Source organism: Plectrocnemia conspersa, unplaced genomic scaffold (assembly GCF_051122295.1).
Source record: "Plectrocnemia conspersa isolate PC_06_02 unplaced genomic scaffold, ASM5112229v1 ptg000009l, whole genome shotgun sequence".
Classification (NCBI taxonomy): domain Eukaryota; kingdom Metazoa; phylum Arthropoda; class Insecta; order Trichoptera; family Polycentropodidae; genus Plectrocnemia; species Plectrocnemia conspersa.
Window position 1 is genome coordinate 29,145,829 of NW_028277173.1, and position 24,770 is coordinate 29,170,598.

The 24,770-nt window shown below is 33.5% G+C and overlaps 2 protein-coding genes across 11 annotated transcripts; both read left to right on the plus strand.

Moving 5' to 3' along the window:
- The first annotated feature begins 798 nt into the window (after positions 1 to 798).
- On the plus strand, positions 799 to 13,796 carry LOC148232543 (uncharacterized). Of its 3 annotated transcripts, XM_088193687.1 has the most exons (8): positions 799 to 896; positions 1,185 to 1,567; positions 1,632 to 2,534; positions 2,681 to 2,983; positions 6,289 to 6,435; positions 8,088 to 8,171; positions 8,249 to 8,470; positions 8,641 to 13,796. In XM_088193687.1, exons 1-8 carry the CDS (start codon positions 848 to 850, stop codon positions 8,680 to 8,682), a joined length of 2,133 nt encoding a protein of 710 aa, XP_088049813.1. In that variant the 5' UTR covers positions 799 to 847; the 3' UTR covers positions 8,683 to 13,796. The 3 variants fall into 3 exon arrangements, with proteins under 3 accessions (XP_088049813.1, XP_088049814.1, XP_088049815.1); XM_088193688.1 differs by lacking the exon at positions 6,289 to 6,435 and having other exon boundaries at positions 8,641 to 10,521; XM_088193689.1 differs by lacking the exons at positions 2,681 to 2,983; positions 6,289 to 6,435 and having other exon boundaries at positions 8,641 to 10,521.
- Positions 13,797 to 13,844: 48 nt separating this feature from the next.
- Positions 13,845 to 23,986, plus strand: Cdk12 (Cyclin-dependent kinase 12). Of its 8 annotated transcripts, none has more exons than XM_088193677.1 (13): positions 13,845 to 14,027; positions 14,088 to 14,815; positions 19,674 to 19,812; positions 19,877 to 20,011; positions 20,084 to 20,201; positions 20,635 to 20,994; positions 21,211 to 21,412; positions 21,482 to 21,681; positions 21,788 to 22,015; positions 22,087 to 22,283; positions 22,354 to 22,558; positions 22,623 to 22,891; positions 23,008 to 23,986. In XM_088193677.1, exons 2-13 carry the CDS (start codon positions 14,116 to 14,118, stop codon positions 23,165 to 23,167), a joined length of 2,913 nt encoding a protein of 970 aa, XP_088049803.1. In that variant the 5' UTR covers positions 13,845 to 14,027; positions 14,088 to 14,115; the 3' UTR covers positions 23,168 to 23,986. The 8 variants fall into 8 exon arrangements, with proteins under 8 accessions (XP_088049803.1, XP_088049806.1, XP_088049804.1 ...); XM_088193680.1 differs by having other exon boundaries at positions 21,500 to 21,681; XM_088193678.1 differs by having other exon boundaries at positions 20,638 to 20,994.
- The last annotated feature ends 784 nt before the right edge of the window (positions 23,987 to 24,770 follow it).

Genomic DNA, 24,770 nt, shown 5'->3' on the forward strand with positions numbered 1-24,770 from the left:
GAAAATTGTATGTCGCTAAGCATTTCTTCAAACTACTGAAGGAAGCTTTTTCTTTAAATTAACCCACGCCCTACTCACACGGTCGCATTAGGCTTGGGAGTTTCGACTCATGGGCGACCGGATATTACCCAGCCTAGCTTTCGCGCCTGTACGCTGCGCGGACAGCGTTAGGCTAGGCCTCCTTCCTTGATCGTCCGAGTGACGACCGCGGTCGGGTTGACCGTCGCGATTTAGCTACTGATGGTCTCCGGCATCACTATCCTTTATGAAAACGGGAGTTGGATAAGGGAAGCGGAGGGAAGGGAAGGCACTGAAGAGTGCTGTCGACAATCAAACTATTTTCAAAGAATTCCAGTTTTGGATTCCGGAACGTCTTAGATAATCACGATCGCGTCCTCTTTTGATGCCCATTAGGGAAGGACGTCCACTTGCCGACTCCTTTGGCTCCTTAATACGTTGGCATTGCACATTGATATATGGCTGCTACAAGAAGCTAGTCCGGTTCGTATAATTTAATTTTAATATTTTCTAATTTTATTTATTGTTCCTTTCTGTGTATTATTTTAATTAAAATATATTTGTGTAATGAAAATGACAATATGTATTCCTTTCGACCATCGTGACGCATTGGGGTTATCTGTTAGGTCATCATGTTCATAATTTAATTTAAATCAAAAAATTAAAAAATAATTATCAGAGAAAAGGGGAATGATTTATACTATTTAAAAACCTTATAACCTAAATTAATTATTATTACGTTTATTATCGTAAGGGATAGTTTTTACCCCTAGCAACATTTTTGGGAGTCGGTAGCTGGCAGCCCCAGTGCTGACAAACAAGCGGCGGCATGGCGGCGCGGCCGGCGACTCCGCCCTCGGCGCCGCCGGTCGCAAAAGGTAATATTTATTTTATCTTTATCATCGAGCGAAGGTATCTGAACTGATCAGCAACTGTCATATTATTCGATTCCATACATTTTTACCAACTATATGGTCCATTCTACAAAATGGCTTATTTCACTGAAAAACCTATTCGCATTGCTCATTTTTATATATGAACGATTTAAAACAATCGCTTGATGCGTTTGATTCGTTTATATCGGCGGTTTAAACATCAAAGACCGTCAGATTTGTATGAAATTGTAGATGTGTCAAAAATGTAATTTGCACAATTTGTCATTTCAGATAGTGATATTAAAAACGAAAACGATTCTCAGTTAGACGATAAGATCGATAAGGAGGAAACTTCGCGCGAATCTTGCAAGAGCGACGATAAAGATGCGAAAAATGATTCGGACGAAAACGGGATTTCATCTGTGAAGAGTGAAAATGTGGAGATTGAATCTGAGAACAAAGAAATCGAAGAGACTGTTAAGATGAACAAGGAAGTCGAGAACGGTTCGATGGACGAACCACAAAAAGATACGTTAAATCTTGCAATGGATAAACATAAGATCATTGAAAATGATAAATTCTCACGGTCGTCGAACAACGGGAGCTCTAAGGAGAACAATGGAGAATTGGGTAGAGAGAGTCCTCCTTCTGCCGAAAGCGAGAATAGCGAAAGAGTATGTATAGATGAATATTTTCATTGTTTAAGCCATTTATATCCATGTTTTATTGCTGTTTTAGGATCGCGGTACGAAAAGATCTAATAACGAAGATTCAACGAACGATCAGTATCCGTCTAAGAGGATATTCCAAGAAGCTCAAGACTCGTTTCAAAAGAAAATGTTTCAAGATTTGCAGGAAACGTTTCAGAAGCATGATTCCATTTTAACTGAATACATTTCTAATCTGTCTTGCGAAAACGAAGAAGAGATCAATAAGCATGCTGAAAATTTAATTGGCGAGATTGAGATGCTCCGAGAGTTAGCCAACGCCAAAGAAATAGAGTGGAACCATCTTCTCTATCTGCGCAAAGTAAAGGAAGAGATTCTTTTGCGTCTGCTCCGTAAGAAGAACACTCTAACGTTAGAAAAAGTAGCCACTAACATATCCGATTCGAACAAAGAAACTATCAACAAGCAAATCAATAAAAATTGCGTGAGCGACGAGAACGACGAAATCGGCAGATTGAGGCAAAAGCAAATGGCTCTGGCCGGAAACGGCGTACAGTTGAATAGCAGCGGACTCATGATGGTGCCTGTGAACTCTGCAATGTATTGCCAGTCAAACATGAACAACTTTAACTTTGATAATCATATGAACATACCTCCGTTTGGAAGTAAAAACATGCTTCATAAGTCGATGATGGTTCCTCCGGGTCACAGAATGCCGCCGGATTTTGCACCACCTGATATGAATATGCAATGTAGTAAATTTAGTCAACAAATGGGACGTCAAGGCCCGACCAAGGACGTCCAATCCATCATAGCCGATTATCGTCAAAAACATCCGGAAGAAGTTCCTAGACGGCGGCGAAGGATGAAGTCTATGATCAATCCCCAAATACCGATCGCTCCTCGAGGACCGGTCCCTCACAGCGAGTCTAACATGCCCGACATGGGTCTATTGCTCGGCGGAGTGGATTCGGTTAGTAGCTTTTTCGATCATACCATGTAATAATTTTGTTTTATATAATTTTGCTTTTGAGATAGAAAGTTTCCTCTTCCCATGATTTCCGAAGAGTTGGTTGAAAATATCCGTGAATAATTGACGTATGTGTATATCTTCTGCAGAATCCGCACTTGCCATCAATCGATGCCGTGTCGCTTCAACAAAATCCCATGCTGAGCCAACCAGGCGTGTTTCCAAACGGAATGAGTTTCAAAGACGTACTAGTACAGTTTGCGAACATGACTGGGAATCAGCAGTCGGCTTGTATGGTAGCGAGATTGCCACCTCCGCCCCCCTATCCCGAAGTGACACTGCACCCCGTAAACGCGTCGGCATCGTCAAAAAATCAAGCGTTTTCCGCGAAACTAACGCAACAACAGCAACAGCAGCAAAACAGTTCAATGCTACACGGCATTCTGACCAAAGTAATTTACCATTTTTAACGAATTAATATCACACGCAAAGACTAACTTGAATATTCAACCCTTCATTTATGCGGTGATAACGTTTCTGAATAACACCATTTGAATCGGTCGTTGCAGAAGAGACTTGACTTGACAGTATATACACAGTGGACTTTTTCATTACATGTATCTTGTGAACCATAAGAAATTAAATTATATCTAATAATAATATTTCCCAAACAACGAATGAAAAATATGCTCATAGAGACAAGTTGACTGTTCCTATCACCGTGCAACAGCAATATTCAATATATAAAATTAATAACATGGTTCAATAGCCGTTATACATCAATGTTTTTTATTATCCCTCTGATTGTGGGATTTTTTTTTGAGATTTTTGCAAAAAAGTTGGGACTGTTTTTAGAAAAATTGTGTTATTTTATTAACTCATTTAAACCTGAAACTAATTTTGTCAGAATTTTATATATTTTTTTTTATTATTAATGGAATTAGGGAGGTCTGAATATCATCTAAAAATATAGAAAAAAATAAATTATGTAAGAGAGAATCAGCCGTACCATATATGGTACAGTATGACATTTAATTTTTACCTTATTTTTAATTATTACAATATAATAAAATAACATACCACACTTACAATTTTGCATATATCTTTCACGATTCATTATTTAAAATTAGTTTTTAGTATGATAAACGAAGAAATACTTAACATTTTATGCATCTGGCACGGCACTGCTTATGGCAAAGCCCACATCTTGTTCGGTTGAACTGCCATATCAATGCAATGTAAAATGAGAGACATGTACCACTTCTTCCCGCGCTTGTATTGATGGATCAGTTGTGGTTGTGAAACCAATTTATTTTCAGTTGAGTTTTATGGACCATGTTTACTCCAATGGCTTTCGAGCATACATACACCTTACTGTTAAATGCAACTTACATATTATTAAGTCCTCGCATACACGGTAGTTGTAGAACCCTCTCTTTATTTTTCACCATTTTATTGTCATATAAGGAACGTTTCCCAGATTGATTTTCTCTATTAGTTCCAATGACTCGTATACTTCTGTTACTTAGTCTATTGTCTATAAACAGTGGTAATTTTCTCTCATTTAAGTTCAAAAATTTTGTCAGTGTTGGTTAGAACAATATTGGTACTAGGCATTGGTACAACAACTTTATTTGTTAATATTCACTCTGACAAATTTCAGAGCACTTAACTTTTTTTGTATTATTGTTATTTCCTCATACTTGACGCGAAGCTAAATTATTGCCATAAAACTTGAGTAGATTCATCAGGAAAAAAGTTCAATGTAATGTACCATATATGGTACAGTAGGTCTAAATGGTTTAAAAATATGTTTAAATTAAAATGATAAACTCAAATACCATTTATAATATAATGTTGATTCATTAGACAATAAAAGTCTACATAACATATTTATTAAGATTTTTTTTAATACACTACCTTGATTAGTTGAATGAGTTTAAAGTAGAGCACTTTTACACGCTCATCTATCAATGATCTGTATAGCGTGTACCGAAAAAGTTAAACGACTGTTAACATTAGAAATGCAAATTACGCATAATTAATTCAATGGCTCTTAACTTTAGTTTTTATAAATGATAAGTGCATCAGAAACCTATGAATGTGTTAATTTTCCCTATATTTTTAATGCACACATAGTTGACAAGTTTATACAAGAAAATAATCTTGATAAAAATCCACAAGTACTGATTATGATTGGGGTTGTATTAAAAGTCCTTATTTTATTTTACGCGTGTTAAAACATTTTGGGCGGATTAACATGTCATTTATATCTACAAAAAAAAATAATTAAAAGTTGATTGTGTCGTTTATTTATTCTAAATCTTCAGTTGCATTACAACAAGTACACATATTCAACAACTACTAAGTAAGTAGTGAGACACCAGACTGAATTCAATCTATAAATCACGGACATCTATTTCATTTATAATAAACTATTATTACGGCTATAATCAAAAGATATCACTGCGTGATCTGTCTCGATTTTATTTTAATTTTGGAAAATCTGGGAAAACCTAATCTGTAATTATTGATAGGAATACTAATTACATAATAATCACTAATCTCCCAGGCACCATCAAAATTTAAAAAAAGGTCCATATGAGATTCGAATCCAGATTTTCAGGTATTAGTCGCCGATTTATACCACTGGTAATATAATATATAGTTATTTTTCTTTTGACAATATCGTAGATACGGAAATAGATTATAATTCGACCTTGTCAATAAACTTGAAAGGACAACAAAATTATAGTTACCCTCTTTGTGCTCAATACAGCAGAATGGTTAGGTGATTATTGTGCAAAATTCAAACATTCTGATCATAAATGATCAATATACACATATATGTACATTTAAGAATATGTTAATATACATAAAAAATAATGTCTATATAACAGATGTTAATATGATTTTAATTTAAAAATATTTTACAATTATTTTAGTAATTTACATTGGTATGATACACTTGCATTTCCTATAATTACACAATATTTTACTTAAAAATAGAAAAAATATAAAGCAGTTGGAATTAAAAATAAAATATATTTGACAATCAAACAATCACCCATGTTCAGAATTTTAGTGTGCGCAATAATCCGGTCACCCACTAGAATACATCAATGAAAAGTTCTACGGTTTACAAAATATTAAAAGTACTATTTTTTTTATTGAAAGAGTTTAAATTGAACTATTTCTTCTAATGAAAGATTCACAAGATATGTATATCAAAAATACAAATTCTTCTAGTATATTTTCAATCGTTTATGACCTTCAAATTATACACCACTAAAAAATACTTTTTTGAACTATTTCAATTTATTATAATTTTATAAAACGTGTGATTCTATGAAAGATTTGATATTGACATAAGAAAATTACTATTTATTACTCATTTAACATTTTTTAAATTCTCTTAAAACAAGGTTTATGTAACTGAAGCCGCTTCTGCATCAACCGATTCACCTAAAAGTTAACGAGACATAGCTGTAACGGCAATCACGTTTGAACCGATGCTACCGCTTTAGTTTGGCCTGAATCCTTTCAAAAACATTGTAGACCATGGAAAGTGGAATCTTTCGTGTACGCTTAGTGGTAGTTTAAAACTCATTACAGACACCCACACACACAGCTTATGCGTAATTGTCGAAACTTATGTAACCGCACAAATGCAGGGCTGATAATATATGAATGCTTTTTTTTTGTCAATTATTTCCTTTAATCCTTGACAATATTTATATGAAGAACAATTTTACAGTCTCAGCCGCGGCAGGATAATCGCTTTTCATCGTTTTCACCCACTCTGGCCAGGCTGCTCACTGCGCCCGAGAAAAATTTACCTGCTAATAACCCGTGTCGTGTTGGGAGCACGTCGAATCCTACTAATAATTTTATACCGCAGAAGGTATATATTATGTGGCCCTATAATAGTAACGGTAAAGTTTTGAAACACAAAAAAAAAAACATGTTATTTTATTGGCAGAAAATTTTGCATTACAAAAACATTACAGTGTACAGATTATCCAATCATTTTTTTAGCTGTTTGTATTCTTGTTATCTTTTTTATTAATTTTAGTACTGATAATTGGACATCGGACACTTATTCACAAATATAAAATACTTTTTTTACAAATTAATTTTTAAAATAATTTGTATTTTAAGAAATAATGTCCGATATCCTAATTATAATACACACCACTCAGATATCAAATTGACCTTATTTCAAATATTTCTATTACATTTAAAAATATTTTTGTGATAATTGAACAGCTATATAAAAATATATTTTATTTTGAGCGTCGACTTGATATCTGAGACTTACGGTGTATATAAATTTTGTTATATATATTAATTTTGATTTACATAGTAGATTTTATATTATCATTCTATTTTACGTACATACTATATTATATCTGAGTATAGTGAAATTCGATTAATCAAGTCTTGTGAGATGATGTTGCAGTATTTACATTATTTTGCCACAAAATTAAAATAGCTTGTTTATGTGTAATATTAAATGCTGAATTTAAATTTGTTATCGTTTTTCTAAGTAATTTCGGGATCTTATGTTTGTGGCGATGAGATGCAATTGAATAAAATATTTTTTTTATTTATTTGACATAATACAAACATACATATAGAAAAAAGACAACACTAATAAACATGCCACTGACATGGTTTTCGGAGGCGCAGAATCTCTGTGCGTTCTTACGTCATCGATCCTCTGACCCATGCTAGCCTGCTGTGGAAGACTAACAAGTCAAGGGCTGTACCTGTCCGGATTATGGCTCTAATCCATTATATGGCGGAGTGAAGTGGGTTCTCAGAACCAAAACTTCGTAGATTTGACAATAAACCAATTTCCATCAGCAAGTCATCCTTTTCTGGGAAGCACCTATTTTATCCCGTTCTGAGAAGCGGCTTAGCATTATAAATAGTCGCCACTGTAGTTTTCTAGATGTTGCTGATCTTGTTTCTCAACATTTGCTTTTACAAATACTAAAAAGTCATTTTTATTGTTGATTATGCTATATATTTAAAGTTGAGCTTTGTTCTCTAGTCTTCTAGAACATAATTATAAATTTTTTGAATGAGAATATCTGGAATTTGCGTTAAAAAGTTAAAACATATTTTTTATAATTTTCAACGCTTAGTTTTTATTTTTAACTATTATACAATTACATTTAAAAATCGACGAAAACCTAATGACAAACTTGAATCAGCATGCATTATTACATATAATTTAGTTATTTTATCTTTGTGGCAAAAAAATTCCATAATAAAATATTTATAAAATAGTTTACTAACATGGCTATATTTTTAATTTAATTAAATATCATTATTATTTGTATACGGCGCTAGTAGATGTCTACCATATGTATAAATATGTTTCACATTCTAAGATATTTAATACGAATACATTTAAATAAATCTATTCTCTATCCCAAAACTAAATATTAGTCTTACCGATTAGCTTTAATTAAAAGAATTTCACTGTACTAATTTTAAGATTAGATCAATTTATAGATAACACATACTAAATTGTATCATTTGCAGCCTTGTAGCGAAATTACCATAACGGCGGTTCAACCGCAAGCCAACAATCAACAAAACCGTCAACAGCAAGAACCAGTTCCGATGGTGATTATCCGTCTTTTATAAATATTTATATATTTTTATAAATGTATAAACTAAATTTAAATTGACGCAAACACCAGGACGAGTTTGAAGAAGCCGAAATAGAAGAAGACAGTGCCGACCGACCTTTGGTGATAGACGAGAGCGGCAGAGGAGATTCTAACTCTGGCACCAAGGAAGCTGGAGGATCACTGGAGTTGACGGAGAACGAGGTGCCAGAATGTCAGGGTTGCCATCGGCGCGAAGCTCAATTTGTGTGTGCGGGTTGCGCTAATCAATGGTATTGCAGTCGAGAGTGCCAGGTATATTATTAGTGAAATAGAATAAAAGCAAAAAATGCCTGTCATAAATTACTCAATCACATGATCAAGTGCTGGCTTTTGATTGTTTGTATTTTTCTGGATCTTTGCTTTTATATTCCTCATTTATAATAATGCAAATTTTATCAGTGTTGATCAATTTTTCATTTTAGGTGTCCGCATGGGATGAACATTCTGAAGTATGTTCCGGTTGAAAAGTTTCTCTCTACGCAGTAATCGACTCTTTCGTCCTCTGTGCATAGATATGTAATTGTACATACACACTTGTCGTTGGTACCGTTTAAAGCGACGGCGTCTCATGGTGATTATGATTTATTCGATTTAATACTCGAAATTGACCTGTTATCAATTTCCAACATCATAATTTTAAGCACAAACTTATGGGTTCACCGCTTTTCCCTCAGTCCGAGTTACCAAAACAATTTAATGAATCGCAACACAACGGTGACACTATGACCTAAATGTATTATATAACATATAAATTATACAAACAATGTATTATTATACATTTTTAGTTACTACTTAAATATCAAAGTGGAATAAACGCGAAAACCCTCTCGAGTAGAAACTTTTGATACTCGCATTAGAGCGGTTCGATCGAATCGATTATTTATTATTATTAATTAATAATGTGTTCATTGTTCGTAATTCTAGATGTTCGACTTTATAAGTTGACTGATGTATTACTCGTGTATTTTAATTTTTCGGAACGTTAACAATAGTTACCTATATCTTCGGTGCCAGTATACTACTTAAGGTTATATTTATATTATACACTTTTATGGGACGGTTCCGTTATTCGAAAATCGACGTCCAGTTCCAAGATACCATCGTATGAATTTTTTCGGGACCAAGGGTCGGATCGAACGATAGAAATCGAGAATGTCTTTCGTTTACGCCGTAAGTTACCGAACGTCGAGTGATATGCGTTTCTCAACGAACAGTATTTGTTGTTTAGGATATACTACATTTTTGTCGTCTGAATAAATTATGGTAAATAAATGTATATGTGGAATTTTATATGTGAACAAATCTTGTGCGTGTATATAGATATATATTTGCGTGAGTGTATATGTATATATATATATTATTTATGAAAAACGTGTTTCTAAATATCGTTTCCTAATTGAAAATGCAAAAATGTGCTAAATTGTGCGAGCATGCCATATTATATAAAAAAAATGTATTTATTAATTTTAGATATTAAGTCTTAGTATATGAATGCGTTCGTATCGTCGCTTATTTTATTGATTGAATGTGCGCGAGAAATCTCGAAATTTTAAAGGGAAGCGCTTTTGTATAATTGAGGTTTTTCGGTTGATTTTGGTGAATCGAGATTTTTCGGTGCGTATCCTGCATTAAAACCAAAGCTGACTGAATGTTATGTTAGCATTCTATTATATTTTACAGTGCTGTGGAGTTAAATTCCTTTATAGTACCTTTTTTGTTATGTATCATAATTAAAATCTTTATTACCGATAATATTGTCAAGAGTTAATAAGTAAAACGATCATTATATAAAATTCCGAATTAGACGATTTGAATTGGTTTTACTTTTCTATATGAAAAATTTAAATTTTTCTACTCTACTAAAACTTTCATTTTGTTTCTTCATTACTAATGGCAGCTATTTTTCTTTGATATCGTCGTATATCCTTTGATGATAGAGGTCATTGTAATGGTATTCAGTAAACTCGTGGACAATAGATTTTTAGCGAAAAATTGGTTTAAGGTGATTTTATAATTTTTCTTTAACAATTGTATTTTTATATTAACATATGGCAATTATTGCCCTTCAACACTCAAAAATTAAAAAATGCTCTGTTATAGAATATTTATGAACTCTTTACATTCTTATGAGTTACAAACTGTCTGTAATTTGCTGCAAATAATTCTGAGAAAAGACAACAAAGAAGCTACTATAGTGTGCTAGAAAATATAAAGATTTATGATCGGAATCTTGAAACTACAGTCTATGTGCAGTTGATTAATGAATATATGTACCCAGGGTGAATAAAGTACTTAAGCAAGTTCACGTGGAGATTTTATTCTTTTCTGCACTTTTTTGTTTGTCTTATCTTGATATTTTGATATAGTCTGCTATTTTCTTGTATGATAATACATAAATCTTGATCTTCATAAATAAGATCTTGCCTCTTTAAAAAAGGTATAGTAACCAAAATACTTCAACTAATAATTTCCTGTGTATTTTAGAGGTTAGAATTCATATTTTTTGCATTAATTCATAACATCGAAAATTAGCATTTATGATGGATTTTAAAGATAACTACAATAAATATTAAATTTTCGATGCTTTTCGCACATTAGATGATGCCTCCATAAAAAAGGTGCGATATTGGGGTCTTAAGTTTTAATGCAAGGGATCAAAGACATAGTAATGTATATAAATATTCTTTAAAGTTTTGTTATTCTATTATCATATATATAGTAAATAGTTAATCTCGATTTTGAGCACTTTTCTCTTCGTTCTGACAAACATATTTTTGCCAAAGTCTCGATGTTGCAAGTCAGTTACATGGTTCTACCAAATACGATTTTTGTATGGATTATTTAAGTTATGATATAAATATATTTTCTCACAATCGATGCAAACAATTTAGTTCACACTTTGAATTTCATTTTTTAGATATTCTTTTCCTTTGATTTCATAGTTTATTTTTCGTTAGAAAAATTAATTATATTTCTTGCTTCACTAAAATTCTATATTTTAGTGATACATATAAAAGACATGTAAGGACTTTTATCACTTGTTTCCATGTTCTTTGTTCTCCAGGTTCCAAGCTCTGTTTAGCAGAGCTACTGATCTCATTTGTGATTTTGGGTTTCAGGGTGAAGATATATATTCTTCTGAATTTTCATTAAAAAAACCGTGCGTCATGGTCAGATCGAAGACGAGAGCGGCCGTTAATCTTTAACCGTGAACATGGCGGGAATATACCTGCCGAAACGTCAGTCAAAATTAGTGACCATCGCGAAAAACCTTCAACTTAAAACATTCATTAAAAAAATAATAACCATGTCCGAAATGTGTCAAACATATTCAATGTTTTACTTATGTTGGGTCAGATGTTGTATATGGTGCTCAGATTTTTCCGGACTGGATTTTTGGGAACACTGATTATTTTAATATCGTATTAAAAAAATAAGTACGGTTAACATTTTCAATGTAGCAATCGATTTGAATTAAATCCAATAAATCAATATTTTTACTTTGTGAAAAACTTTTTATTAGTTTTTCCAAATATCCGTTGTTGGTATTTTGATTATTTTTATAACATTTTTAATTAGTTGACGTCTATAAAAACGCACAATTAAATGTTAAATAAAGATTGATAAGGACTTTTTGGCAGCCGCTCTATGAAAATTTTGGATGTTATCAACAGAATTTCTGTGTACAGATTCAATGCGGACTAAATTTTTACCTTCTGATTTGTGCTTTGTTATACACCGACAGTCATTCCCAAATATGCGCCTAAAGTTTATTTACCTCGGCGCGTCTTAATTACCTTTTTCCATTATTGAAAACTGCATTTTTGTCTAATTTGTTCGAAAAAATCGTCACAAAACACGATAATAGTGACATGTAATAAAATTAATCCCTCGCATTTTTTTCTATTGTTTTGCCTAAATGGCCTATTTCCATTACTACATAGTTTTACCTAACTTTTATGAAATTAATATTTTATTATTTTAAGTTAAATATCATTAGTTTTAAGGACTAATGATTTAGAAAGATTCGTAGATAATTATGCCCAAATCAACTGGAAACGAGAGATTTTATTAAAATTTAGTCCATTTGTGGAAAAAATACAATCCATTGTTACAAGAATGCATTCTGAATCTCAATCTAGAAAAGACTTTTGCAAAATCATGTATGAGTACTACTCGATAGCTAAAGGGATTGTTGGGTTCATCAACTAAACCACTTATCTCTCTGTAATTTGACGGAAGGATTAACACATATTATACTGTCAATGTTTCCGTCTTTTGGCCAATTCCACTCGCGATAAAATCATTTTTTACCATTGAATAAAAAATAGGTTTTTGCATTTTAAAAAAACGCTTATCGGATTATTTTATTATTTCAAGTTAAATATCATCAGTTTTAAGAACTAATACTATAATTTTGTTACTAGTGTAATAATTTCACATTTTCATTTATGTATTGAAATACACCATAATTAATCATTTATACCATTTTAACGTAACGTAAAACTATGTAGTAATGAAAATATACCATTTTGGAAAAACAAATGAAAAAATTACGTTTTCAATAATGGAAAAAAGTAATTAAAACGAGCTCAAGATTGTCGTTTTTTTTACATATTTTCAGGAATTAAAAATATTGACTCATTGGATTAAATTCAAGTTGATTGCTATATTGAACTCTGTAGCTAAAAATTTACCTTAATAAAATATTTTTATGTCCAGAAAAAACACCGTACCGCTGTATATTCATCAAAATCTGTAGAATCTTATCAATTCTCTGTTTGATACTTCCTTCTTGACAGTTTCAATTAGCTATTGAATTTCTATAACTTGTTTAGATCCTATCTAAAGTTTCATTAGCATCTACTTTATACTTAAAAACTGCTATATCAGAAATCTATTATCGATGATTTCTTTGAATAGTTGTACTATAAACACGTTTCAGCAGTATTAATTATTCTACAATATCATTTTGAAAATGGAAAAATCGCTTGAAAACTACGCGTAATTCCATCCACAAGTTGTTTTGTGTATTCAATCAGGCTCTCGATATTATATTTTTCCAAGTCCACTTTTACTTTGTAGACTTCTAATAATTTAATGAAACTATACAAATACAGCACATTCAAATTTTAACTTGCTGTTGTCTGTAAAGGTTTTAAAGCATGTAGTATAGAACTAAAATTAGAACCACTGGTTTAGCTGCGTTTAGTCTTTAAAATATCGTGAAGAAGTTTTGTTGTATCTATTTTGACAAGATTTAAAGTATGAGTTTCACAACTACAAAACGTGTAGTTGCTAAATAAAAAAATTGTTTTGTACCCCCCTCCCCCCTCGATTGTAAAAATATACTTTTAAATTCCATAAATATGATTTTAGATATAAAAAATATTTTATAACGAATTTTAAAATTTATACCTGTCTCTCCCTTATTTAGTGTTATTTATTTATTATTCCTACCGCACTCCGCAGCCTGTTGTTTTTTTACCGCTGGAAAATCGATACTAGTCACTCGATTTCGTTGATAATATTTTGTATTTATGTAAATTTGATATAAAAATAAAGTGAACGAAAAGATCGTTTGAGTTTTATTCGCGTATGGCAACACCGCCGGAAGCGCTCCGATATGCGATGATGGAAGGGCAAATGGCGGAGTAGATGCTAATCCTATAGAAATCCGAATGAATCGATGCGACGGCGCGGAGTAGCTTCGAGGCGCTCCGGTCGCGGCCTTAGCGCTTAGCGCCGCACTACGCCCGCGAGATCGCAGGGCCGCGCCCCCCGCCCCGAGCCCCCGACTCGTTGACAGGTTAACCTTCAAATTTTTCTCGCAGTGTCCGAATCGAATCTAACGCCTCCTTCGTTTTAGACGGCAGCGATGAACGCCTCGCGCTGAGATGGACGGTCCCAGGGAGCGCCGGCGAGGGCGGCACCGTGGCGGCAAGAAGTCGCGTAAGAAACGGCGCCAAGACGAGACTAGAGCCAAGCCTCTGGTCGAGTACTCGGACGTGAGCTCCGAGGACCTGTCGGCGCCGGAGGCGGGCGAGATCCAGAGCGAAGCTAGCGACCGCTCGCCCGACCCCCAGTACGAGGAGCTCCTCTACCGCGAGCGCTGCAGGGACGAGCTCAGGATCCGCAGGAAGAAGGAAAAGAAGAAGCGCGACAAGAAGAGACACAAGAAAAAGTCTAAGAAGCGATCGCGCACCGCCAGCTTGGACAGCCTCTCGCCCGACGAGATCCTCCAGCAGGAGGAGATCCTCGAGAAGGTAACGACGCAGATGTGGAACGAGCCCAACGGCTCCTGCTCCCCCGTCTCGCCGCTGACGCCGCCGCGACCTCAGCCGCTCAGGCGCCTGACCAACGCTAGCGACATCAGCCGCAACAGCTACTCGCCGCCCAAGACTCCGCCCGTTCCGTCGCCAAGAGGTCCGGTCACGCCGAGATCGCCTCACACTCCGCGGCGTCCGCCCGACTACGACGTAGTCGCCGTGGACTCTGATCCGGAGATCATTTACTCCGGCACCAAGAATTTAAATCACAGCCCGCGCGAACGATGGCGGCTTCCCATCGTCGAACGCTCGCCGATGATGATCGAAGGTATTATTATATTTTTATTATTGCACTATGTCAATCGTTCGGCTATATTTATCTGTTTATACAAAAAGTAGTGCTCTTATAATACTGTTGCCGTAGATTCTTCAAATCATTTCAGTTCTTTCCAGGGGGGTTTTTTTTTAATGTTTCTATTTCATTAACATTCATATTCATTAACCACTTCATCCTCAAGATTATTTTTTATAAATGTTTAAAATAACTTTTTTTTATTGCGTTTAACTGTGTTTTGTGGTATGAAAATGAATAAAAAAATTAGTTGAAAATTATTTATTCATAATTATTATTATTATTATCGTTATCATTATATTGCAATTTAAAAATTTAACGCACACTTTCAATCAAACAACAAATACGATGAGTTTAAATGTGTATAGATACTACAAAACGTTAAGGTAAAAGAATCCAATAGTGTAGGAACAAACCAAACTGATTTAATTTTTGTGGATTGTATACGAAAATATTTTACCATTTGTGTATAAATACGCAATCCTGAATGAATAGATTCTTTAAAAAAAGTTAAAGCCCGCTGTTTTGTTCCCTAAAATTTGAGAACATTAATAATAAAGCAAATATGTTTAAATCGTCTTTGATAATTCGTGCAGTTCCATGAAGTAGCATTCTGAACAGAAACGTGTAAAAAAATACTAGTATAGGCGCCGTTGCAGTGGCGACGTTCGTTGCCGAGCACTCCCACTGCAACGGAGCCGACACGATTTTATTGCTTTTGATGTGGATTTTTGAATTCTAAGAAGGGATAATTGTTTTTGCGCCCTCTTATTGATCAAAATTCGATTTGAATATACTTTGACCAATACTCTCATATTTTAAGTCCGTATTAATATCGTTAAAGATAGTTATCGTATTTTTTGTGTATTTACAGTGTAATATCGAAATGCAGACAAACTATGGAGCAATATGCAAGATATGCCGTCTATCTGTATTTCTTCTTCCACTTATTTTCCCCTGAGAGTTGAATTGGCTTAGCTTGTATTTTGAGCTTGACTAAACTATAATTAGTTTTAGAATTTTCATTAGATCAATTTGGGTTAGTTTAGTTTGTGTAGGTTAGGTTTAAGTTTGAACGGTAAATAGACATCAAATCGAGTTTCATAAACATTTTAGAGCAGCGTATAATTTCAAACATATATTTTCGCTAGTAGTAGTAGTATTACTACAAGCGAAAATATATGTTTAACTGAAACTGCTAAACAAGTATTTGGACCTCACTAGTGAAAATATAACTGCACCAAAAATACATATTCACTAACACTATATGTAAATAAATAATGATAAGTATGTAAATATTACTACGTATGGAAAAGTTAAAATCGGATAATTTTACTAGCACCACCCAGATAAATTATATTTTCACCGGTGAAAATGTATTCCGAATTTATATACTAAATTTTATTTCATTAAAGTTGTATGAATTCATTAACCCCTTCAACGTTATGCTTTACTGTTGAAAGTGTGATCCGCAGTGACACGAACTTTTTGCCGCTAGCGGATATATACGTCACTTATTGAGATTTTTTATGAAATACTTTAAAATTAAACACAATTATAAAGAAAATTACTTTATTTTGTAAGTATGTATGTATTGTATTACATTACACATGTACAAATTACAATAAGTATGTAAAAAATAAAATAAAAAGCATTTATAAAAATAATATTTAATAATTGAAAACATAATATAATGAGAAAATAGTAAATAAAAATATACAACTTAATAAAAAAACACTTAATTTGATTACTACAAGAACTTAGAAAAAAAAATTAATATGAAACATGTAAAAATTATTTTTAAGACAGGAGCTGCACAAAGTGGTGATCTGCTGCAGTCTTCACACCAGTATTTAGATTCCTTTCGAATACCTTTTTTATAACACAGTATACATCGTTTTGTAGGCTTTTGTTATGTCGTCGGCGGAATAAATGACGGAAAATGTGCTTCTACTAAATGTGAAGGCTAGGCGGTTTTAGATCTTCTTAACTTCTCTTCCCTTTTTTCTATCAAAAATATTTTTATTAATAATATTACTATTCTGAATAATATTATTAACCAACTTACAAGTAAAAAATATGTAGAAAATAAAACGAACAATATGAACTGAACAAACCAAATCTGTGAAACCTCTACGATCGTTTGACACACACTGACATCAAGTTCGAACAAGTCGGTTCCCGAGATGAATCATTCATACATCTAACGTAAACAAACGAGCGGACATATCCGTCGTTTCCATTGAGTTTTGCTAAAATTTTCAAAATGCGGATATATCCGTCATACCCACTTTGCAAGTACTTTTGTCATGACGGATATATACGACATATCCACTTAAGGGGTTAAACACTGCATATTAGCAGTGCGAAATGCTGTGCAAAAATACCAGCCACGTTTAAAGGGTTAATCGTTGATTTCTGTTTCACGTAAGATTTTTTTATTGTTATAAAGTTATGTGTGGTAGATTATTTATAGCTTTGTTTTGGACGAATTACAGTTTATTAACACCGTGCAGATGTGTTTACAATTAACCCTGTGGCTGCGTTCAAAAAATTTTCATACAACATCCGTGTTTAAAATAAATTAAGAAATGTTTTTTTATACATAAACTTATCCTGTTACTTCATAAAATATAATGAACATGTCAAGTTTTTTTCAATTCATAAAATTTAGAATATGCGTCGAACATTCTTTGAAAAATATTTTATCGAAAACACCAATAATTCTTTGAAAAATATTTAATTTTAATAATCAATTTTCAACCCTAACATATCATCCGCGCATGGACCTTGTTCGCCATGACGCCTAGAGACGTCAATTAATTTGTATATTAAAAAATATTTGTTGCAGAAAAGCCGTTTTTCTATTGAATATCAGTCTAAAGGTCGCAATGGCAGCAAGTCCTTAAGAGCAAAGTTCAAAAGTGTGTTTATTAAATTTAAATCCAGGGGTATGTCTTAAGTATTTAACACTCGATTTTCATTCTAGATTACCCTATTCGCTTTAGAGAGAATGGCAAAACTTGTCTACGTTTCATAAATATGATCGACTGATTTATTCTGAATTATTTAAATTTATGAATTTTGTCATAAATTGCATTAAAGGACTTTAATATTATTTATTTTTACTCTTTTGGCAATTATTTCATCGAGACCCTTTTTTTATCTATAATTTTTGTGATCGCTCTTTCAACTTTTCCTTATATTCGATGGATCCATAGAGGCAATTTCTATTCCATGAACTTTGAGTCAATCATTACTGAAAAGCTCCTTGACTTATCGCTTTATTTAAGTCGGATCCCATTATTTTTTTGTGTAGATAAAATATATAGCACAAAAAACGTTGGTTACTTTTCCACGATTATGCAATTCGATAAGGAAAATAGTTAACATAAATATATTGATCTGACCTTTAATAACTGCTATTAAATAGTTAATATCCGTAAATACATAAATAGTTTTTCGCACATCTCTGCTTAACTAATTTTGTTGTACTAACTTGTTTGTAAACTACTTTGTTATCAGTAATTGATGTACCGAATACTTCATTTCTTTTACTGTTTTATAATTATCTACTCTTAACAATACATATTAACTCTGCCATAGAATTGGTTTTGTTTTTATGGATTTCTAAACTAAAAGAATACAGCTACAAATCTTTCTATTATATATACGCCAACATAGACATTCAACCCAATTAGGTTAATTTTTCATACTCCTTCCTAGGGCCTTATTGAATCAAATAAGTTATTTAAACACCATTAAATTGTTAGACTACTCACTGCACTTAACTAAACTGTAAGCAAACATATTAATCTCCAAAATCGTACACCACAATCGTTTTCAGTCTATGCTAAAGATTTTTTAACATAACTTTCTCATAAAATATATCGATGTATATCTGTCACAATGAATAATGGACAAAATACGCCGATTATGAATCATAGTAATATGAGTCAAACAGTTGTCATTACCTATTAAATTGATACCATGTGCATATTTGTAAGTTTCGTCATTTAAACTTCATACAAAAAAGCTACTTTAGTTAAAGATTTCACTAAAAATCAATAACTCCACATTTCGAGTTTTTTATATTAATTCCATTTCATCTTCATCTGTTAGCCTTTTTATGATATTCGATCCTGAAATAATTTGTTTAACTCTTTGGATACTATGGTGTTTTTTAAATTATTTTTCACATATTCACCTGTTCTTCCTATACATTATGTTTTTAAATTTTTTTTTCACATATTCATCTGTTCTTTTATCATAATTAAATTCATCCAAAAACCGTTTCATGCCATTGTCATAAGTAACCAGTTAACAATTCACAAATTAATTTACTTTTTCGAGCATCAGGACTTCAACAGCGATCTTTGTTAACATTTATTTTATATAATGATGAACAACGATATATCGCTGTTGAGCATCCAAAGGGTTAAAGAAGGTCAGTCGCTTCCAACCATTTATTGGTATAGCTTATCATTGACTAATTTTAATATTTCAAATACAACAAAATAATTAATAAAAAATTACATTACAAATTTGTTTGAATAAATTATGATTATTTAAAAAAAAATTGTCCAAATTATCGCAAAAAAGTCACAGTATTGAATATGTTAATATTAACTTATGTTTTTTATGTTACTATCCTAAAAATATCAGATGATAAATTTAGTTATATAGTTTTTTTATCCTGCATGAGTTTAATTATATTTTTCCATTTTAAAATCATTCAAAATTCATTTATTTAATACAATGAAAGATATTCTTTCACAGCAATACGGAGTGGCTTCATAATAATATTTACCATATAAATCTTTGATTCTTACAGTCAGATTGAATTTCGCAGATTCCCCCGAAGCACACAGCCCACGCAGAAAACGCTCGGACCGTTTGCACAGAACTACTAATAGAGAACACAGAAAACATCATTCGACAAGAGAACATGAAAAAACGAGACATTCAAAGAGGTTTATTTCGATAGTCTAACTCGCCTATATTTCCGTTTGATTCTACCGTTTTATCGAATTTCAGCTGTAAGTCTCGCAGCAGCAGCAGAGGACTCAAAAGGCGAAGATCGTCCGAAAGGCGATCTAGTACAAGAAGGCGCGTTTCTCCTCGCAGTCCTTCTCATAGGAGGTCTAGATACAGAAGTCCGTCGCCGGCCAAGTATTATATACGTTCCGATTACTGATTATGCTTCTTTTGAACCCAAGTTTTAATTTAATTTAATCGATTTAGGTTGCCTAAGTCCAGTGATGTAGCGCCGGTGCTACAGAGGAGAATTGATCTGAAAGAGAAAATAAACGATACTAGTCTCTTTGCTGAACTCGTCAAAGATAAACACAAAAGAGCTAAGGTACTTCTTCCTTTTTCAGATTCTGTGCTTAATTATTTAAATTCGCATGATAGGTTAAAAAAAATTAATCGAATGTCAACATATGTGAACGAATTCTGTTAATTTTTAATAGTTTTTTGTACTCTTACTTCTAATTAAATAAATTATTTATCATTTTTAAAGTCTAAATGATGATTATGGTTTAATTTAAATTTTGAGAATAAATAAAATTCACAAAATACTGAAATTTCTGGAGAAAATCAAAGAATAAACTATAACCTTCTTGGTGTGGTATCCAAATACATTGTATCTAAAAAAAAAATATTAAATTTGCAAAGAAAAATATTAATTTATTTATTGACATTCTTTATAATTTTATTTTTAGAATCCCAAATGAAAAATCGTCAACTAACGTTTTTTTGTATTTTCTTTTTTCGATATAATTTTCGCACAGAAGCTTCAGGAGATACTTCTGCAGAAGAATGAGAATCAGCAATCAAACGAACAAACAAGGATATTATCGGCCGACGATAATTCTGAAAGCAACTCTGCGCCTGGAGCTTCGTCCGCTTCGCACGAAAATGGGACGACGTTTCCCCACATGCAGAATCTAGACATCATAGATATTCCCATGCCGAACACCGACAGCAGCAAAGTGCTTCCTTTGAAGCCGCCGCCTGACTTTGATTCCGTCAGAGTTGGCCGAGACCGCGTAGACTCGATCCTCAAAGACAGCAACGGCATGGTCGACAGGAAGCAGATCGACACTAAAAACACTTTCGTCGGTGGAGCTCCTTTGCCGCCCGTTTCAAAGGTATTGCATCAGTCGAAATCGCTCGAATAACATACTAACTTATTATTATACTGCTAAAGGCGCTACATAGAAAACGGTCTGTTGCGGCGGGAAGCGATATCTGACCTGTATCGGTCTGATATTGCTTCTCGCCGCGACAGACCGCTTTCTGTGTGGCAGAGCCTTTATTGTTTACATTGTCGATATAAATGACATTATCAATTTTTTGTTACAAAGATTGACGGAACGTTGAACGAAGGCGGATACAAGAATCGTTTGAACGCGTTGGCGTCCACTTCCAAGACTCGTAGCATTACCGGTCTGCCCATGCCTCCGAGCGTTACGGGCACAGATCTCAATAGTCCGGTGAGCGCTTCGCCGTCTCCTCCCGTGAAACAGTTGCGCAAATCTGGAATCATGAATTTGCCGATGCCGCCAGGTATAGTAGCGTTTTAAAGATGCAACGATTGTATCAAAATGTTTTGTTGATGGTTTCAAATCATTCCAGTTATTCCTGGTTCTGAAGACTTAAGCGGCGACGACGATATAGGATGCACTCCACCTCTCAACTCCAATGTCAAGCCTTCGCAGCCGTCTCCGATCAAGTCTCGATTGAAACGACCTAAAATACTAAAGCGACGCAGCTCTCGTTCCGCCATCAACGCATCAGGGAACGATTGGGGCGAACGCTTCGTTGACGTTTTTGATGTACGTTTCATTGTTTGTTACTGATTTAAAAATTCAGGGGACGGATTCCGCAACGTCCCCTTGGTGTAAATCTTCAATTTTCAATTTTATTTTTTCGTATTTTTAGGTTATCGATCAAATCGGAGAAGGTACTTACGGTCAAGTGTATAAAGCACGCGATCACCGCACCAATCATTTAGTCGCTTTGAAGAAAGTCCGCCTAGAGCATGAGAAGGAAGGTTTTCCCATCACAGCAGTGCGCGAGATCAAGATATTGCGACAACTCAACCACAAAAACATAGTCAACTTGAGGGAGATTGTCACGGATAAAGAAGATATTTCTACTTTAGCAAAAGTATGCATTTTATTATAAAGATAGTATGACTATTTTTATATGCGATGTTTTTAAAATTTATTACTTTGCAGGACAAATGTTCCTTCTATTTAGTTTTTGAATACATGGACCACGATCTAATGGGTTTACTGGAATCGAAAATGGTAGAGTTTAGCGTTTCGGATAACGCTAGCATAATGCGACAGTTGTTGGACGGTTTGAATTATTGCCATAAGAAGAATTTCTTACATAGAGATATAAAATGCAGCAATATTTTAATGAACAATAGGTATATATTTTTTTGTAAATATTTTTATATATTGATTAGTCGTCCGTTTAAACGATTATTTTACTTTCAGAGGAGAAGTGAAATTGGCCGATTTTGGTTTAGCGCGGTTATATAACGCTGAAGATCGGCAACGCCAATACACCAATAAAGTCATCACTTTGTGGTATCGTCCGCCCGAATTACTACTCGGCGAAGAAAGATACGGTCCGGCTATCGACGTTTGGAGCTGCGGTTGTATATTGGGGGAACTATTTTTAACGCGCCCGCTGTTTCAAGTAAGATAAAAATAATATAATACATGTCTAGACGATAGTGTTGACCGATTATCTCTTCTTATAGGCGGGCACGGAACTCATGCAATTGGAACTGATCTCAAAACTGTGCGGAACGCCAGTACCCGCCGTTTGGCCGTCTGTCATAAAACTTCCCTTGTGGCATTCCTTCAAACCGAAAAAAATCTACCGGAGGCGCTTACGTGATGAGTTTTCTTTCATGCCTATACCGGCGCTTGATTTATTAGATAAAATGTTAGAATTAGATCCCGATAGACGCATAACAGCCGAAGAAGCTTTGAAAAGTGCTTGGTTTAAGAACGTCATACCTGAACAGTGAGTATAATATTCATATACGTAGAATCAAAACTGTGTACATTTTTCGTATAAAAATCATATAATAATTACGAGGTTGATGGGTGGTTTTAAAAATTATATTTTTAAAATTACAGTATGCTCGCGCCTCATCTGCCTACGTGGCAAGATTGTCACGAGATGTGGAGCAAGCAACGGAGGCGTCAGCAACGAGATCAGGAAAGCGCGGCAGCGAACGCCGCGCCGACTTCGGCCGCTGCCGTCGCTGTCGCTCGACCGGACGGTCAACCCGCCTAGCACGCACTATGGCTCTGTTTGCCAGAGCCCGCCTACAACACCAAATGGGAGTATACACCGCCGTAAACTCCGTTTCATAATAGAACATTCCATCGGGTGCGACAGTTATGAACTATGACAAATTGTTTCAATCGACAATGTGTGTACTTTAAAAACAAATTGACTCTGAGAGTTTCCATATACGTTATAAAATATATGGACAGTTATATATACATATATATATATAAAAGACTTATAGTTATTGTTGATAATTTATTTTTAAAGAGAAAATTTTCCTAAACGGCATTTGCGTAATATATTAATGTATTTATTTGAAATTTGTTTCGTTCAGAAATAAATGATATTTATTTCTGAACGAAATGTACTTTTATATACTTTCTCGTATATCTTTGCAATATTATACATGATGTCACAAGACTTTTATTATATCCATTTAAATCATTGATATTTGCTTACGTTTTATATCTTTTTTCTCAGTAGCTCCTTGTTATTAATTTTTTTTATAGTCAAAAAGACCAGCTACATCATTTAGGGTATAAGTAAACAAATACCATTATTTCAAAGTTCTTCCCGTTCTTTGATTAGTTATTGAAATATATTTTTCTAGGAAACTGTGATATGTATGATAAAGGAAAAAGGTGTGTTAAATTAATTGCGTTTTGTATATAATGTAAATTGGTTTCGATTATTGTGACGTTAATGATATAAAGGGATTGGCGTTCACAAAATATCTTCGCTCATCACGAACGAATGGACTCTTGAAGACGTATTTTTTTTATAAATGTATAAATAATGTAAATAAACTGTTTTAAAAATTCACTGCTCTCGTTTCTCTTATCAAAAAGTATCGTAATTGATATTCATATATGCTTCCGAAATCCGATATGGTATTTTCTGTACGGTGTTGGATGCAGATATTTCTAGTTTAGCAACATACAAATAACAATCGATAATGAACACAACAAATTATTATTATTTCATTAACAAGGTTTTTGACTTAGTTTTAACCCCTAGTGCTAGAAATCAGAATTTACTAGATTTGTATAGTCAAACTGGATTGCATAACAATTATATAATAAATAAAAATATTTGTAAACTATACCTTAATTACGTTTGTTTCTTATTTTGCTTTCAACCTAGCTATATATGTATTAGAAAAATAATCTAGATCAAAAAGTAAATTGTTATTCAGGATATGGCATAAAGTTCTTTCATATATGAAAAAATATCAGAGCTATCTAGAAAAAATAATTTTATACATTATGATTTCCAAAATTTTAAATAAGTCGATTATGATTAATGATAATTAAATATATTCGTTCAATAATTGTCTTAAAAATTATATCACACAAATGGCTTTCCTACAAATCCTCAAGAGATCAAGGACGATGTTGAAAATTCTAAATCTCCCAGCAAAGTACGACTTGAGCAAAAATAATTTTTATAATTAAGTTTTACAGACAATAACAATCTTCCTCCATCTCTAAATCGCCGCATTAGCCCAAATGTCGAGGGTAGGAAGAACTCGACTTGGGACATACATATGTATCTATGGTACTAGACGTTCTCCTTCCAAGGATTGTCCTCTATCCTAGAATAAAAA

What these genes read in the sequence shown, in the direction of transcription:
- LOC148232543 (XM_088193687.1), top strand. Translation starts at nt 848, where the DNA reads ATGGCGGCGCGGCCGGCGACTCCGCCCTCGGCGCCGCCGGTCGCAAAA. An exon ending in GGCGCCGCCGGTCGCAAAAG is followed by an intron (nt 897 to 1,184) that starts GTAATATTTATT and finishes TTGTCATTTCAG; the next exon opens with ATAGTGATATTAAAAACGAA. An exon ending in AAAGCGAGAATAGCGAAAGA is followed by an intron (nt 1,568 to 1,631) that starts GTATGTATAGAT and finishes TTGCTGTTTTAG; the next exon opens with GATCGCGGTACGAAAAGATC.
- Cdk12 (XM_088193677.1), top strand. Translation starts at nt 14,116, where the DNA reads ATGGACGGTCCCAGGGAGCGCCGGCGAGGGCGGCACCGTGGCGGCAAG. An exon ending in AAAACGAGACATTCAAAGAG is followed by an intron (nt 19,813 to 19,876) that starts GTTTATTTCGAT and finishes ATCGAATTTCAG; the next exon opens with CTGTAAGTCTCGCAGCAGCA. An exon ending in TAACGCGCCCGCTGTTTCAA is followed by an intron (nt 22,559 to 22,622) that starts GTAAGATAAAAA and finishes CTCTTCTTATAG; the next exon opens with GCGGGCACGGAACTCATGCA.